The sequence below is a fragment of the Genypterus blacodes genome, unplaced genomic scaffold (assembly GCF_046128005.1).
Source record: "Genypterus blacodes isolate CSIRO-AG114 ecotype Tasmania unplaced genomic scaffold, CSIRO-AGI_Gbla_v1 ptg000039l_1, whole genome shotgun sequence".
In the NCBI taxonomy this organism is placed as follows: domain Eukaryota; kingdom Metazoa; phylum Chordata; class Actinopteri; order Ophidiiformes; family Ophidiidae; genus Genypterus; species Genypterus blacodes.
In genome coordinates this window covers 2,077,826-2,095,505 of record NW_027466852.1, presented here as the reverse complement: position 1 = coordinate 2,095,505, position 17,680 = coordinate 2,077,826, and the positions used below count along the sequence as shown (strand labels likewise).

The following is a 17,680-nucleotide window of genomic DNA, read 5'->3' as shown; positions in this document are numbered from 1 at the left end:
TACAATCCCAGGAAAACTATATCATGATGGTAAAATGGTAAAATAATGATGATAATGATAGATAAGTTCAATGGAAATAACAAAACAAATATGATTGATTACCACAGTAACATACAAGTTGTGAAGATGGAACAAAACAACCACTAAAGGGAAGTTTGGTTGGGTTCCCTGCCCTTTAAGTGAGAGCACCACTTATTAATAGGTTGGCGCAGCTGAAACTGACATTTGTTTCAAGTGTATTAACTTTCCCTTGCAAAACCGCACAAACTGAAGAGGTTTCAGATTTACATGGGTATAACCTTCGCCCTGCTGCTTTTGGAACTACGGGGACGGAAATGAGCAGTGTATCGTTACAGAAGCTTGGTTTTGTTTGTTGTTGTTGTTCACATTCAGAGGTTCAGAAATGAATAGATTGTGTGTGTGGGTTGACTGTGGTGAGTAAGTAGGTTGACATGGCGTACAATTACATGTCTGGTTCAATTGGACGTTGGTGTGACATGTAAAAGGTTTGGCAAAACATCTGCCAATTTGTTACAAAATTTTGAAAAAATCTTGAACTGAGCAAACGAACAAAATCTTTGACAGTCTCAATTGGTTTTTTTTTTTTTTTTTTTTTTAGAAATCTTGCCTTCTGTGGTGAAATGTGTGTGTAGGTTGGGTTTCCTGCTCTCTGTCAGTGTTCAAAACAGGATGCAGGAAGAGGCAAGAGTGAGAATCCTTTTTTTTTCTTTTGATATTTCCCCCCAAATCTAGTGTATAATTTGATCGAAAATGAAAACATTCTATCCAAATTGCTGCCTATTTGATTGTCATGTGATCCATTTTTTGATTGAGTCATTCAGTCTCTAAACAAACAAAACAAGGATCTTGAGATCAGTGTGAAATTAAAGTCAAATTCAATGAAAAGTAACTCTTGAAAATGTCTTTTGGCTCCAGAGGCTTCATGTCAACACACTTGACCATTGACACTTGATATTGGATAAGACAGGTTCAGGGCTGTAATTCAATATCTGTTGAAGATTGCACCACATCAATAAAACTCACCTCATATGACTTCAATGTTTCAGTTTCCCTATAGAGAAAATGTAACAGGATCAAAGAACAGATACCATTATGCATAAACACTTCATATAATGGCAGATTTTGAGTCATTGCATGTAATTCCCCCCTTGTGAACTGGCTTTGAATGTGTACTGTGTGTATCAGCCCTCCTGTGCTGTGACTGAATACTTGTCAAACAATGTGTACTACTTTTAGTTCCCTGCATCACATCCCTGTTTTTAAATGTTGTTTTTCACTTCTCCCCCTTTCAAGAAAAGAAGAAGAACTGTGGCTGATTTCTTTGGGGGTTTCTCACAGGTTTGCATTGTCAGATGATGCATTGTCAGATGATTGAAAACACCACAATCAGTAAAGGAAAGATCCCAAGACAGAATTATTGTAAATCATGCAAGACATTGGAAATTAAAAGTAAAAGTAATATGTGATGATAACAGGAAAAGCAGGATCCATGCATCCTGGGTGAAGTAAACTCTATTTATATGACATTTTCAATACAAATCAATTCCTGAGTCAGGACCTAATGACGTGTACAGGTGAATAACACTGTCAAATTAAGGTCAACATGCTTAAAGGAACTTCATGAAAATCATACAGCCTTTATAGAGTGTAAGTTTCCTTCTTGTTTTGTGTGATGTTGCGTTGCACTGTATCCTCGTTGTTTACATTATCAGATCTCCACACATGCTGCCACAGAGCCCTCTTTTGGCCAAATATAAATCCGCACTTAGTCATCAAGAAGATGGAATAGCAATAGTAATATCAATCCAGCAGAGGGCGATATACCTTTAGCATTTATTTGAATGATTTAATAATCAGAATCAGGTCTTCTTCTCCTATTCAACAACGTTTGTTCCAGATTCAGTAATAGGGGAGATAAACAGTGTTGCAGGTACCTACTGGTAATATAACAGACTGTAAAGTTGTTCTTTGTAGTCTGGTGCAGTGGGTCTCAATCTGTGTTACTATTACCAGTGATTGCACATAGAGCGCCCCCTGATGGTACATTTGTGTTTCATTCTCTTTTGATTTTAATTTCTTTGAAGAGTAAATTTTGAGTTAATTAAGAGTCAATTTTTAGTAACATCTGACTAACTGCTCATATGTACTTCCAGGCATTATATTAAAAGTTTTTGGGTTGGTTCTCGTTTACTACCGATGGGAACTATAAAAATGAGCCCAAAACTGATGTTGTCATTGGCTGCTCATGTTCACCCAAATAACATTAACAATTTTACTAGCTGACTTCAACAGTCCATAAAGAGGAATGAGTTCACCTCCTCAGTGAAACCTCCCAAAGGGACGCCAGGCACCGTACCAAAGTCCTGCCTTTAATGGGATCCAAGGAGGGACAACTTGTGTAAAACAGGAAAATCGGAATAATGTGTAGGATTATGTATAGGATGAGCTGGATAGAGTATAGCCCCTTCAGAATAGCACTTTAATGAGGGAGATTGTTCATGGCTGCAGTTCAGCTCTCTGAACAGTCTTGATGATCACACTATACATCATAATGTTGTTGTGGTAATATGTGGGAAACTAATGAACCATGGTGCGACTTCAAACCTCCGTACAGCTGAGGGGAGACGCATGGCCGCTCTCCTCACAGCCTACATCAGTACGTTCTGATAATGCTCATTACCATCATTCTTAATGTATCAAAACAGACTTTTTTATTGAATTTACGTGAAACACACAGTTTTATCAAAGTTGGAAAAACCTGATTGAAATTTATTGTATATCACAATTTTAGACATTCTCACACGTGCAACATGGTACAGGAAAAGGACAGTGACACTGTTATGTACAATTTGTTTACGTTACAAAACAACTGCTGTTAATTTTTGCTGAGTATATATATATATATATATATATATATATATATATTTCCATTTCCCCACCTACACAACATTGTAGATCAAATATCACATTATACATGAAGCAACAGCCGAGTCATGTGCCATATTCAATACTGTAGCCCTCTTTCTTCAAAGCTGTACAGGAAAGACTTTGTCACTAAAGCCATTGCCCATTCACAGGAGTGATAAAGTGCAATCCAGGAAGGAAACAAACCTTGCAACAAACCCTGCAGCAAACCCACCTCACATTATTATACATACAGTGACTGTCATCAGATTAAGTGCTCCGTTTTCTGGGGGGGGGGTTAATTCCCTTTGAATCCCAATCATTTAACCGAACAAAACCCTGTAAACACACAGAATGCAGAGGAATAACCTTTTATTTTTAAACTGCTCTGTAAAAAGAAGGCCTTAGTCTGGCTTCAGACCAATACATTACATCAGGCAGTACAACCAGAATTAAACGACCGGTCATGAAAATCTATGTGCTTTGCTTTACCTTGTTGCTACGCCAACCAAACAAATTGGTCAGAGGGGGACGGGGTGTGTGTGTGTGTGTGTGTGTGTGTAAGTGTGAGATCGCAGACGCATGAATTCAGTGTGGGATTAAGGGAGCAAGGAGGAGACGATAGGAGGTGGAAGTGTGTTTCTGTGTATCCTTCAGTATGAGGCTGGATGATGATGGCTGCATCTTCATCTACGACGGGCTGCACACAGTCACATTAAAGGGACATTCCTCTCAATTTGCACGTCAAACCACTTTATTGGTGATGAGGAGCACGATTCCAACATGTGAAAATGCCTGTATGTATAAAGACTTGCTGGTGCCAAAGTCAAAGACTAAAACAAAAGCCATACGTAGAAGAGGTTGTAAGAAAGGTTTAGTTGAGTGTGTAGTGTTTTATGCTGCTCTCACGCCGTCTACAGTAAGTAATCTGTGCTTCCCTGGGCTGCTCCATCTGATATTAACATTGCTGACCAGGCCTGGCAGTAATTAAGGTGCTACAAGGGACGCGGGCTATAGAGTAAATCAAATTAAAATGTAAATGTGGGAGGATAAGAAAAGACTGAACGAAACAGACATGGAAACAGGAATCTCCAACTCTGTCTTCCTGGGGCGTTTATGATTATAACCTGGGAGCAGTGACCAGCTGCTTCCAGTTTCCCCTGATGGCCCTGCAGCTCCACCCCACCAGGAATCTGCCACTCACACACACACGCACGCACGCACGCACACAGAGGCAGAGACCTCTACATGCAAAACCTTTATGTGATGTTATTTCGTTTTCACATGCTGGATGGTGCTCCATGACAAACAAACTGACTTTGATTGGTAAAAATAATTGGAATCCTCCTTTAACTAAACAAACCATGCAGAGCTTGAGGTTGTCCATACTGGGAAGTTATCAAAACAACAACGACCATCTTAATCATGAAGATATATATGTTCCCACAGTTCAGCCCGACATAAACTGGGCATCGCCATCAAAATCTCCAAGCAGGTTTCATGTAAAAGTGTCCAACATAAACCAGATTTAGCAACATTTGCCTCTAATCTGAGGTTACGTGAGAACTATTAATATTAGATGCAGTTTTTCCTGCATCACAGTGAAATACTCCCATCAAAACCAAATATTCCATCTTATTTTTAAGGGCTGGCAATGACGTCTATGAAGCGACAGCAGCCAGAAATAAAACAAAACGTAACTCATCTGACAAACAATGAGACATCGCGCCCTCCTTATATATATATATATTTTAGAATGGTTCAGTCTGCTACCCAAACATGGGAGTGTAGGACATGTGTGTTAGTGTGTGTGTGTTACATAACCCAGAGTCCCAGGTGGCTGTGTGGTGACATCAAGGAAACAATGACTGGGAGGGAAAAGCACCAGTTAAATTCCACTGTTGGCTGCTGCATTGGCGCTTCAGTGGGTCTGTGCTTCGTTAGTGTGCGAGTCTTCTCCTTGCTCATCACTGCCGTACAAGTGGACGTGCTGGAAGCCATTAACAGAACCGGGTGGAGATGCGATCCACATGGCACCACAGGGGGGGATTTCTCAATTACACTGCCATTGTAAACACATTTGCCCATTTTTCATTCCCTTACAAAAATAAACTTTTCGTGCCACTAAACTGCTCGCGCCTCCAGGATCCAAACTTCCCAAACATCTCATTTGTCGGGGAATGCAAACAATGCCTATGAAAAACAGGCTTCTTTTCTATTATTTCTTGTGTTTTGTCGGGATTTCATGCAAAGATTCTGCAGAATTTGGAGTTCCTGTGAATCCTGTTCTAATCCCTTTTCTCATTTGTCAACAGCTAATCCAGTCTGCCTGTTTTACAACCAGCTGAATCAGGTTGGATGACAAATATAAACGTTTAAAAATCCATCTTTAGAAGTTTGGCACTGAGATTTGTTGACAGCCCCTCTTATTTCTTTCCATTTCCCAGTTAGAAGGCGGTTGTGTCTGTGTACACACTGCCACAGTTTCATAGTGATGACAGTATGTGCCAGATGCAATGTGTACACACGGTACCAGCGGGGATCCGTCGTTGCGGTCATGCATTCTGAAGCTTGGGTCAAATCGGCAGCCGTTTACAAAGGCCAGCGGGTGACATCGCTTGGAAACTGCAACCATTGTCAATTGTGAGGATAGAAATCTGGAGCTTGTTTTTGGTTAATGTTCCCGTCCACAACACAAGTTAAGTTACAGGCGGAGAGAAACATTCAACTGGAAAAATGAAGCCCTCACAAAACAGTAAAAGAGGATAAAAAGGATTCAGACATTACAGCAAACGTGTGCAGTCACATCCTGATGCCTACACGTCAGAAACCGCATGATTACTCGTGTAAAAACCGTAGCTTCAAGTTTTTGAAGTCTGAAGTTGAAAGATTGCTGGTGAACATTCACACCAGCTGTTTGACACTCAGAACAATCTGCATCTATAGGCTCCAAACTTGCTCTGTATTCATATCACATCAGCAAAATTAAAGTCTGAAATACACTGGCAGTGATCTCATACAAAGAGATAAATAATTAAAGCTAAAATAGGGAGTTAAGACGGCCATGCTGCTCCCAGGCCCAAAGTGTGTCTAACAGCAAGATCACGCTCATCTCCTGCAACCGTGAGCACTGTGTCTGTGTCTGTGTGTGTGTGTGTGTGTGTGTGTGTGTGTGTGTGTGTGTGTGTGTCAGTGTGTAAACCACATGCTAAATGTACAGATCTGAAAGAGATTATATGGAGGGCTCCACGTTATGAACGCTTTGACTGACTGGCAGTGAAACCAACAAGATGCTAAAACAGCGAGCAAGCAATAAGGTCCACAGATGCAGAGGAAAACTGTTTTCCAGCCGGTGAAGAAGAGAGCAGAGCTGCAGACACGCCGAGCCTCCCAAGGTCCCTGATCGCTCCCCTCCTGCTCTCATCCTCTTATGTTTGTTGTGCTGTTGCCTTACCGGGCGCCTCAGGACTTGATCTCCTCACATTCTTGCACCATGGACAGGTCGACGTCAGACATGCCAACCTCCAAGCCCATGATGAGAGACGTGTCTGAATTGCTGCTCGGCGGCACTCGGTGCTCACCTGAAGGACAAAGAACCATTTTGAGAATTCGTTACTTCACTGATACAAGTTTCCTCTGAACTAAAACATTACCACAGGGACAATATTCAGCAAGCCACACTTGTTTACAAAGATTGAATTCATTAAATCATCCTCATCGCTTATTGTTCATTCCGCAACAGAAGCTACTTTAGTTTACAAAGCTGAGACAAAAGACTACAGACTACATTGTTCTTACTTTTTGTTTGCAAGTTGCATTAAGAAATGCAGCAAACATACACGAGAGTCAGTGTGAAAAGATGTCAGTGTGTGTGTGTGTGTGTGTGTGTTTGAGTCTGCTCTGTCTCTGCTGTGTGTGCCTGTAAACACACACTGAGGCGCTGGAGGAGCCAGTTTAACATGCTGAGCAGCACAATTCTGGCAAACGTTGCACAAACACTCCATCTATTCTTTAACCTTCCCCTCTGCTAAGACGTTATATGAATGCTAGTCTGATATTATGCAGGCTCATGTCTTGTGAGCAGGATAACTACACAGCAACATGCGAGTAGTCAAAATGGGAAGCAGTGTGAACAAATGGTAGGAAACATAAATACGTAATGATAAGTTCAGAGATCAATGTTGGCAGCTTTTAGGTTTTAGGTTCGGGCCACTGGAAACTAATTTGTTTGGCTTCCTGTTGTTACATTTTGTTTCTGGACATGAACACTGGAGCTGGTTTGGTCCCTGGCTCCAGCAGCTGTGGCAGGAATGTGGAGCTTGGCGCACACACACGCACACACACACACACACACACACACACACACACACACACACACACACATACACACACACAGAGTGGGTTACACTGGTGCACCCTCCACATGCTGCGATGTGACGCTGATGCAGCCCAAGTGTCCAACAGCTACTCAGAAAAACAAATATTTTCTATTGATATGAAAAAAGAATGTATTTATTTTGAGTATTTTAAAAAGGCAACGCATAAATAATGGAGCAACCCAGACGCAAACATTTTCACTGTCTGTTTTTAACTATTCACAGATTAATCAGCTTTAGATTTTCATCATGTTCCTCCATCATGACTTTTTCTCTTCACGTTGTGCATCCACAAACCTTTTCATATCCTTTTCACACACTTGTAAATGTGATACTTTTGATCTATTTAGACATAAAATACTGGAAGAAACTTTTAAAAATGCAGCTATATAGTGAACTGAATACTTTAGTATGTCTGACTGAAATGGGAAACTCGTGGCTCCCTCCTGCGTCTCTCAGCGTCATGCCAATTAGGGAACGACTGAACGTGGAGCTGCTGAATAAATGAACTTACAGAAACATAAAAACTGGAACACCGTCTGATCTGGTGAAGACAGAAACATTCATCTGTTCTGCTCTCAATACAGACTCTTGGTCCACATGTTTTTCGGCTAAAGTAATCACCGCTGACGTGGTAGAAAGACGCCACGATCGAAGAATGCGGCTTGTTTAAAAAAAAGAACAAAAACAAAGAAAGCCAGTTGCTAATTTTGCTTGGATGAAATGTGCGTGACAAGTGAACCTCTTGGTGTGTCGCCAGTTTCATCAGCTTGACGAATCCAGCGTAACTCAGTATCACAAACATGTACAGGCCGCACGCAGCAGGCAGAGCCCGGCACTAAACACAGATGGACCAGGACAGAAACGCCAACTCTTATTCATTCTGAAGTTCGAATGTTTATGGATTTATTTGGGGAGGCAGTAGCTCAGTGGGTAGAGCTTCCGCTTGGGAACTGGGGGGTCGCCGGTTCGAGTCCCTGCCAAGGTGCCCCTGAGCAAGGCACCGAACCCTCAATTGCTCCCCCCTCTGCGTAGGGTGGTAATGTAATGTAAGTCGCTTTGGATAAAAGCGTCTGCCAAATGCTCGTAATGTAATTTGTCTTTTTTTTAACGATTATTCAACCCTGCAGTAAGAGTGAAACCTGCTGATCTTCAGTTTTTCTGGATTCAAAGAGTTTTAGGGTAGTTGTTTGTGCTGAGAGTCCCTGTCGGCACTTACTGCTGGAGGTGTGTTGGCTCTCCCCTGCCTGAGCTGCTGCTGCTGCGTCTGCGTCCGCCTCCTGCTGCAGCCGCTGCAGGCTCATCGCTCTTTCTTCTGGATCCGCGAGCGCCAAGCTCTGGTTCACCGTGATCCCGCTGGCGCCGCTGATGGGGTCGGTGTGAGGGCCGCCTACAGACATCTGGTAGTCTGGCGGGACCTCGTCTGAGCATTCGGCACAGAACTGGACGCACACGGACACAAACACAAACACACACACAAACACACTTTACTCTTGAAGTATCTCAAAATGATCAAAAGCTGAGTGGTCAGTTACATAAATCTTTAAATTTTATTGGGATAAGAAGCCAAAAATTAGCAAAATAAGGATCTTACCGAGATTCCCAAGGCCTTGAGGATGTTCATCTTACACATGGGACAGGTGCGATGGTCTAGTAGCCACGGGTCAACACAGTGTTTATGGAAGACATGCCTAACCAAACAAAGCACAACAGACACTGATCACTGCTAGGCTGTGACTGATGGAGTATCATGGAGGTACTGAGAGGCTTCATTTTGTAAAAAGCATTTATAAGAACAGAAGCTTCTTTATCATTCGGTAAGCAAAGAAGAAGTTTTACCCGCATGGTAATATCCTCACAACGTCATTGGGCTTATACCCGTCGATACACACTGCACAGTTGTCGAAGTCTGCTTCCATTTCCTAAAACACACACAACAAAAAGGCAGAAATGTATGCATTTTCTCTGCTTTCTCTACTTTATCACGTCACAGTGTGTCTTAACGTTGTCTTTATGGAGCTAATCACAAATCAAACTTGTCAAATGTGCTCTTTGATTTCTCTTTACAAATCACATTTGTCACGTTCATGTACTAAGATAACGTTTCTATTGTTTGAGGTTTTAGAGCCTCGTCATTGTTCTCCACTAACTCCCATTTGTTTAATCTGGGAGCTTCGGAAGCAAACCAGTTAGGCTGGTTAGAAAGGGGGGCAAACAATGATGTAATAGTCTTAATCTTCAATGTAACCGCTACCATATTCAGTTACCATGTCTCTTACTCACAAAACATTCAGCAAGCAATGTTTACTGTCATTATTATGTTTGTGCACTCGTGCTTGTTGTTTCTGTGTGGCATCTATATGAACGCACTGCATGTAAACGCATAAAGGAGAGTCAACCAGGCTGTAATCGCTCTTAAATCAGATTTCAACACAGAGTCTTTGTGTTGCGTGAAAGCTGAACGCTGGTTGAGCGACTCGTTCCAACAACCGAAATCAATAAGAAAAAGCGTCCTGACAGCTGAAGCCAAAGTTCTGAATATACATTTCTAATGATGTCATTCATTTGAAGCTCACCTTATCTCCTTTCTTAACGGTTCGTACTTGGAGCTTGCTGATGGCCTTCTTGGCAGCGTCTCCTAAGCGCCTCTGTAAGATCATTTTTGAAAAGAAATCCTCAACATACAAGTCACATTTACAATTTTTTAGAAGAGAAAACACGTTGCATTGATTGAACATACGTTGGTTTCAATTACACACCCACGCCAACAAAAAAGGGAGCAAAACCACCTCAAAAGTTGTTCCAGCATGTTCCACGCTGTTGGGAGGAAACAAGTTCCACTGCTGCAAATCAATTTTCACATTCCTGACTGAGCAGAGATCTGAGAAGAGAACGCAAACCACCGCCGACAGAACAGTATTGAAACGCGACCCCAAGAAATGTAGGTGTTAGGTGTCAGACTGACGCAGAAGACAAAGTGCACACGGGCCCAATTACTTTGGATTCACTGTGAAACTAAGAATAAAAGAGATGAAGGATACAGACGTGAGGCAAAGTGTTAAACGAGTGCAAACAGACGTAACTGGAACGTGACAAGTTGTTTTTTAAATTCTTATCTATCGCTTGACTGGAACCCGTGACAGAGTGAGCAATGGCCCAGGTGCCTTTAGGGGGTTTGATACTTTTTTCCATATTGCTTTGGAGATGTTACAAAGATAGGCAAGCCGGCTGTTGTGGCACTGTGGTAAGCAACAATTAGCATTAGCATTAGCAGACATTAGCATGATAAAACCCCCCCCAAAAAACTTTCAAGTTACTGAGCTAATGGAAAATAATGAACAGGCTGTGCTTTTTACTCAATACATGAGTCGCTTTGTGCCTTTTGGTTTGCGTTTCAGGTCATTTTCCTGCACTGTGACAGTCATAAAATTGGGGGAAGGGGAAGCAGAAACACATAAATGAGCTACATGAGCAGAACTAAAGAGGAGACCCTGAGTTTTGGCCTGAATATATCCAGTTTGGAGCTCATTCATCGCTCAACACAGCAGAATTCTTGCTGAAATAAAAATCAAAGCTGTGCCCAAGTTAAAATGCCAGCGATATGGTTGCCATGGCAGCAGTTCCTATCATCACCAGCGTGGTGATGCGTCTCAACGTTACGGACGTCACAAGCGCGTCAGGAGAGGCCAGTATAAGTGAGTATTTGCACTACGCGGCTCTGAGTGCCAGATTGCCATCTTGGTTGATGGTTCGCTGCTTTGCCATGTTTCTGTTCCTCCAGCTGTTGCGCTAATTTTGGCGACTGCAGCCTTACAGTAGTGACAGCAGAAGGGGGGAAAGAAAAGGAAAAAAGAAGCATGGGCGGATGTCAAGAGTGAAACTAGAGCGGCGCTGCACTCTGGCTGTCCCTTTTTTAAGACACTTTTAGGGACGATACTGTGACTGAACAGATCACACGGTCCTACCTGGTTGCGGTCTCGTGCATTAGCGTAGCGGAACCTCTGGATATAGTAGAAGACAAGCCAGGCGAGGGAGATGATCATGAGAACGATGAAGGAGATGGAGACAAACACTACCGACGTTCTGCTCACATACTTCTGCAGGTTTCGGGTTCCTATGGTGATGTGGATGACCACCTTGATGTCTTTCTCCAGCAAGGACGCAATCTGCCGACCTTTACTCTCTGGGATCATGATGGCCACAACGTCACCTGTACCTGGACACAGCAGTTAAGAAATAAAAAGGAGATTTAATTCTGTGTGATCTTGGTTGTTGGAGGATACAAACACTTACAAGGTTTTGACACAATGAACACATATCACAGCCTTAAATACTTCCCTTAAATCCCTTAGAATCAGATGCTGGTGTGGGTGAGTCAGCATTGCGCAACGCCTAGTTTAATGAAGACGTCTGCGATGAGAGAACGACACGCGGGACGAAAAAGCAATCGAAAAGGAATCGGTGGTTTGTCCGCGGCTGAGGTCAGTGTGGTCTCCCATGATGCCTCGCTCTCTTCTCTCAATCAATCCCTACAGCTACAGTCTATTCAAGTTGAGTCCCCATGATGCGTCAGCCCGTCACACACCCTCCAGCTGTGGGGCACAGAGCTGAGATCATGAAAGCATCCACACACAGCATGGAGGTCGGGGTGTTGGGAGTTGAAATGGTGCGATGTATTATTGATGCCGTGCACACCAATCCCGTTATGTAACAGATTGCTTGCAAAAGGGACACACACACACAAATCACCTCTTACTTGTTCAAATTGAGGAATACGGCTGCAGGGGGGGAAAGGGGGGGGGGAAAGTTTGAGCAAAAGCATCATTTACGTGGATGAAACAGTAAAATCAGTGCATGTGTGAGATTCTATGCCACACACACACACACACACACACACACACACACACACACACGTGGCCAGTGTCTCATTACTTAGCACAAAGGTTTATCTTGTGCCTGCTACATTAAGTAGAGTGTTTGAGTGCTGAAGGCAGCCGCTGCTACACACACACACACACACAGACGGAGAAACTAAAGATTGTGTGTGTGTGTGGACAGCGAGCAGATACCACGGACAGCAAAACATCACCGGAGTGTACACACACACACACACACACACACACACACACACACACACACACACACACAAATACTTACACTCGCATCTTTTAACTCTAGCTTTGGTTTGGGGAAACTTTGGGACGTTAACGTTTGAAAACAGGTGGATATAAAAATAGCTACAGCTCAACATCCAAGGCCGATCCAAAGTGACGCAGGAACAATGTGTGAGCCCGCTGATGGTCAGTGTGTAAGCCTCTTTCGCATGCTCGTAACCTTAACTGCATAGTCCTGCGCTGCACATTCATGGTTTTATGAAGCGTGACCATATGGCTCTGGCTCTGCCGGAGTTACTTTGATAAACAAGTAACATAAACACGGCGTCACCTCCAGTCCAAACACGGCACGGGGGGAAACTTACAAGACGCACAAATCACATCAAGTATTATTCTGCTTCATTGCCAATAGAAATAAGGAACAGATATTACATTTTAAAAAGCATTTTCAGATTTGCCTAAGCCTCAACTCTCTCATCTCCTCCTTCAGTTCACTGTGACGCAGTCGGCGTGGACAGAAATAGCTGCTTCTAAAACTGGAGGCTCATATCAATCCTGGGCCCTGGCAGACTCGGACGGAGGCTCCACAGGTCATTATTTCTGTATTTTTCCAGACCGAACCGTGACTAAATAAGCATGAGCCCGGTGTAAATAATATGAACATGCCAGTGAGGAGCAGATGAGGTTAAACAGGTGTGTGAGTGTGTGCCTCCCACATCCAGATTGAGCTTATTGGACTGGGAACTAAAAAATGGAATACTCTTATTATCCTAAAGTAGTCTGATTGCAAAAGTGTCCAATATGGAATCCTAATGCACAAGACACGCCCCTCTGTGTGTCTTACAGTCCTGCTCATGTGGAGTGTTACATACAAAACGTTAACACCAGCAGTGGCTTCTAGCATCCTGAAGTGAATCCTGTTCTCCTCCACTTCTTCAGGGGGCGTGTCACCCTGTGCTCCGTGTCAACGCTCAGAAATGTTTTCCGCACACTTTGCTCTCCAAGAGTCGAGAAAGAAAAAAAACCAGCTCTGATCCTGCTCATATGTAAGGTTTTCGCTCACAGAGGCTTTTGTGCTCCAGAGCCAGAGAGACTTACATACAGGTGGGGTCAAATTAAAAGAGAGCCCAGAGAGGTTTGTGGCTCTGGCAGCTCTGGACTTTATGGCCCAGCTGTGTTGGCTCTGGACAAAGAAGTGCTCCATTGTTCCCTGCCTCATGTTACTTCTACCCATTCACTCCTTCCCCTTTTGTCCGTGCACTCTTTGCTTCACTCTTCTCCTCCCCTCCCACTCATTATCGCTCACCTGCCTGCCTTTTTTGTTTCTTTAAGTGTCTGAGTTTATATTTGCATCATGGCTCCAGGTGGAGGGAAAAGCCTTAAAATAGCAGAGCGCCTTTCATCTTTTTCCTGTCGCACAGAAGCTCCCGTTTGCTAGTTAAAAAAGGCGTAACGAGCAAACAGGAAGAGGATGGAGGATATACACCAGACACAAACACACACACACACACACACACACACACACACACACACACACACACACACACACACACACACACACACACACACACACACACACACACACTCTGACATAGACCTAAACCTCTGTGAGAGATGGTTTGATGGAACAAGCAGAGGGATTCTTTCCACGATAGCACATCAGCCTGCTGCCTGGACTTCAACTAGGTCACCTAAAGAAAACAAAAGGTGCTTGGACTGTTTCAAGTGTCAAACAAATCTGAGTAAAAGCTTCAGAGACTTAGCATAGAATTCAAATTCTTTCTATTACTTCCCCATGCGTCTGTGTCGAGGTGTCACCCAATCTAAACAGCGTTCGCTCAACAACGCCTCACCAGCTTGTAACATGTTAATGTGTTGCTGAGGGACGTGCTGTAGGTTTGAACGCATGTTTTGTCCCATTTGTTTGGTCAAGTTACTCTGACACAGGTGTGTTTGTCTGCCCCACCTTTATGGAAAACAAGCTTACACCACATTTCCAATGGAAATTCTCTTCATGTGGAAAGAAAAAAAAGAGGAAAAGGCTGTGCTCTGGTCCAACAGGCCTGATAGCTGGCTTTGGTCCTAGAGTCCTAGATCTAAACAGTAATAACAAAGGAAGTGTGTTGAACAGAAAGTAAAGGGTGGGACACTACAATGACAGAAAGAGGACAGAAAAGGGAAGAATAGGGCAAAGTAGTCAGGGTAAACCTGTCACAATGCGTCATGTGCAAGAGGAGCTGAAGTACGCTTGAACAATAAACTGAGGATATACGAGCTGGGGAGCTGTACAGTGGTGTTAGACGTGTTCAGCATTCAGGCTCAGCAGCTCCGACAATTCATGTGAGAAGGACTGGGCCCTTTGCACCGTGTCTTTATACAGCTGAGCCTGCATTCTGGGTCTACACAGCACACGATGGGTTACGATTACTAGAGAAATCCACGTGGTATCAGGAGTTTAGTTTGCAAGTTGTCAATTTGATCAAAAGGCTAAACGGACACATGTTGTCAGGAACACCAAAGGGTTAACTAGCGAGGTCAATGCTGTTAAAGCAAGGCAGCGTTTGTCTCATTATCTATGCATCAGCCTCTGCAGCCTCAGGCCAACCCTGGTAGGAAATGTGACCCTCATTACAAGAACACGATAGTGAAATGTGACACTTGATATATTCCAAACCATTTGAACAGATCGTGTATTAAAAAAAAGGGTGCTGGAGTGCAAATCCACTGCTGTGCTGTTTTTCACTTCTCTGTGTTTGCTTAAAGGGACCACATGTACATGTAGGACTGAGGCTTCTTCTCTGACTCATGCCTCAGTGTCAACAAAGACAATTAGAACAAAACTTGGGTTGTCAGATCTGGAGGCCGACAACGCTCAGCAAATATCTTGCATTTCTCTGTCACAGTTACCAGCAACACCTCCAATCCAGTGACACCGTATATTGACACATCGTTCAGCGTCTTATAGTAAGTAAGTAGTAGTTGTAGTAGTTCTAAGTAAGTAATCGCCGATCAGTTGTAGATAATTAAAGTAATTCTTCCTCATTTTGTCTGTCAGCATCTGCACCAAAGTGTAACTGTTACATTGAAGGTTTCAATTGAATGAAATCAACTGTACGCATGGCAATCAGACTCATTTCTCACAGTACTGGTGAGCTCCATGTAAGTGGGTGAGAAGGAGATTTAAATGGATTAGTGATGAGGCTGAAAGAGGCCGCAAACACAGGCGCCTCAGATACAAACTGCAGCCAAGGCGTAAAACAAATCCTCCGGTAAATGATGACATTCAGCAGATACACACAGCAGCAGAGCAACAGATTTGGGAAGTGCTGCTGGTTAAGATGGGGACGCAAACCGGGTCTTTGGTAAACAGCTCCAGCAATGACAACTTATTACAGATATTTCTGGGTTAAAAACAGAAACAGGAAGCAATTGCAATATTGACTCAAGTACTCGACTTTGGCTGCATTTAAAGTTATATGTAAAATTCCATTTTGTGCTACTTTTTATGGCTGTACTGTATAATACATCTGTGTTTACACGGTGGTAATTTCGCAGACGAGACTTTAAATAAGATAAACAAGAGACAGGCTTATAAAATATTGATGCAAAGGAAAACACTGTATGTCATCCTTACATGAAGGCAGAATGCACTTTAGGCAGCACCTCAATGAAAGGAGAACAACTTCAGAAATTCTTCCAACTGATCTCTAAGCGTGTTTGGAGGTTTAATGTCAACAAAAGACTTAATATCTCCACTTCTTGGTAATTGCAATAATAAAAACTCTCCCTGTTGTTCATACTGTTAGATCGCTCTACTTCTGTCGAGTTTCATTAGAGATGTCAGGTTCATGTCATGTAACATTCTGACAGGGACCAGTTTTGCTACTTTGTTTGGAAGTCAAGCTTCGATCCTCTTGGTCTTCTATGACTATGACATCATAAACCCCGTAAACAGGAAAGCTTTGACAACATGTACACAGACAGACAACACGGACACTAAACGACAGGCCTGTGTGCTCAGGCAGTCCTTTACCTTGGTGGGGCATTGTGTACGTCTCGTTGGCATGACTGGCACCCATGTTGTAAATAACAACCGTAGAAACGTTTTGTCTTGCAGCGTTTTGGATTTTCTCCTTAAACGTGCAGTTTCCCGCAGCCACCAGGGTCATCCAGGGGGTGCCGGGGGACCTGCTGGGGAATCTGACGTTCGGGTCGCAGGCTTGTCTGTCTACCGGTAACAGCACAACTCCCCGAGCCTCCCTTTTGGGCGAGTGCTCGCCGAAGCGACCGCACTCCGTCTTCTCTGTTCTGATTTGCTTGGTGACGGGGTCCTGGTACGTGATGTTGACGAACGCGGTGTACCATTCCTCCTTCTCCGCCACCGTGAAGTCCAGACACAGCAAGTGCACGAAGCAGAAGGACAGCAGCCACGTCGAGAGCGCCAGACTGCGGCAAGCTCGGACGAGAGACGCTGCCATTGCGCGACCGTCTGGGGATGCACGACTAGAGCTCCTGTCCCCCCGTCTCTCCTCGGTGAAACCCGGAGGTGGAAAACTCGCGGGTCCACCTTAACTAAGGAGGGGGCTGCTGGTGGTGTTGGTGTGTGTGGGGGGCGTTCCGTCAAATGCCCGAAAGCGTTACACACACACTTAACAACCACACAGACGCACACAGGTTGATACACGGCGGTGCCCACAGAGTTGATGTCTGCACGAGCAGTTTCTACTACACACACCACCACCTGCAGGAGAAGGCGGCGCGTGTGTTGTTGTTTCACCGTCAGCTGTTTTCCGTGCGCGCTCGGGATTGGTTTACGGGTTATGAACACGTGACATTTATGGGCGCGGCTAAGCGATGATGCCTTAACAGTCAAGTCCGCGCGTGTCCGTGGTTTAATCAAACACCGTTTTTGACGTGTTTGAGCATTGTATTGTTTTTATTTAATTTTTTATTTGCATTATCAAAGTGTAGTTGCCTAAAGCTGGTGTAAGGGGCGAAATAAGGACTCTGTGTTCATTTATTACCATACCTACACCTGAGCAGGGTTTGTTTACATTAGAAGGTGCCGATTCAACAGTCCAAATGTGTCTCTAATATTTTTCCTCCAATCAACTCTAAGGTCCTAAAATGTAGCATTATCACTCAAACTGACGAGAAAAATGTTTCTCATTTGTTCATTTACAACGAGCAAGGAAATTGATAATAATAATTATTATTATATAAAGTGTTATCTTGTTGGAGCTGCAAATTGCACGTCGTTAATCG

At 43.5% G+C, this 17,680-nt stretch overlaps 1 protein-coding gene across 1 annotated transcript; it reads right to left on the bottom strand.

Moving 5' to 3' along the window:
* Positions 1 to 2,925: 2,925 nt before the first annotated feature.
* Positions 2,926 to 17,157, bottom strand: rnf150a (ring finger protein 150a). Its single transcript, XM_076148021.1, has 7 exons — positions 16,449 to 17,157; positions 11,267 to 11,517; positions 9,878 to 9,949; positions 9,141 to 9,223; positions 8,896 to 8,992; positions 8,521 to 8,743; positions 2,926 to 6,506 (listed from the first exon to the last, which is right to left on the bottom strand). Exons 1-7 carry the CDS (start codon positions 16,891 to 16,893, stop codon positions 6,388 to 6,390), a joined length of 1,290 nt encoding a protein of 429 aa, XP_076004136.1. The 5' UTR covers positions 16,894 to 17,157; the 3' UTR covers positions 2,926 to 6,387.
* Positions 17,158 to 17,680: the final 523 nt, after the last annotated feature.

Coding starts and splice junctions, on each gene's coding strand:
- rnf150a (XM_076148021.1), bottom strand. CDS start 16,893: ATGGCAGCGTCTCTCGTCCGAGCTTGCCGCAGTCTGGCGCTCTCGACG. Junction 9,950..11,266: donor ATGCACGAGACCGCAACCAG/GTAGGACCGTGT, acceptor ATGATCTTACAG/AGGCGCTTAGGAGACGCTGC. Junction 8,993..9,140: donor GTGAGGATATTACCATGCGG/GTAAAACTTCTT, acceptor TTGTTTGGTTAG/GCATGTCTTCCATAAACACT.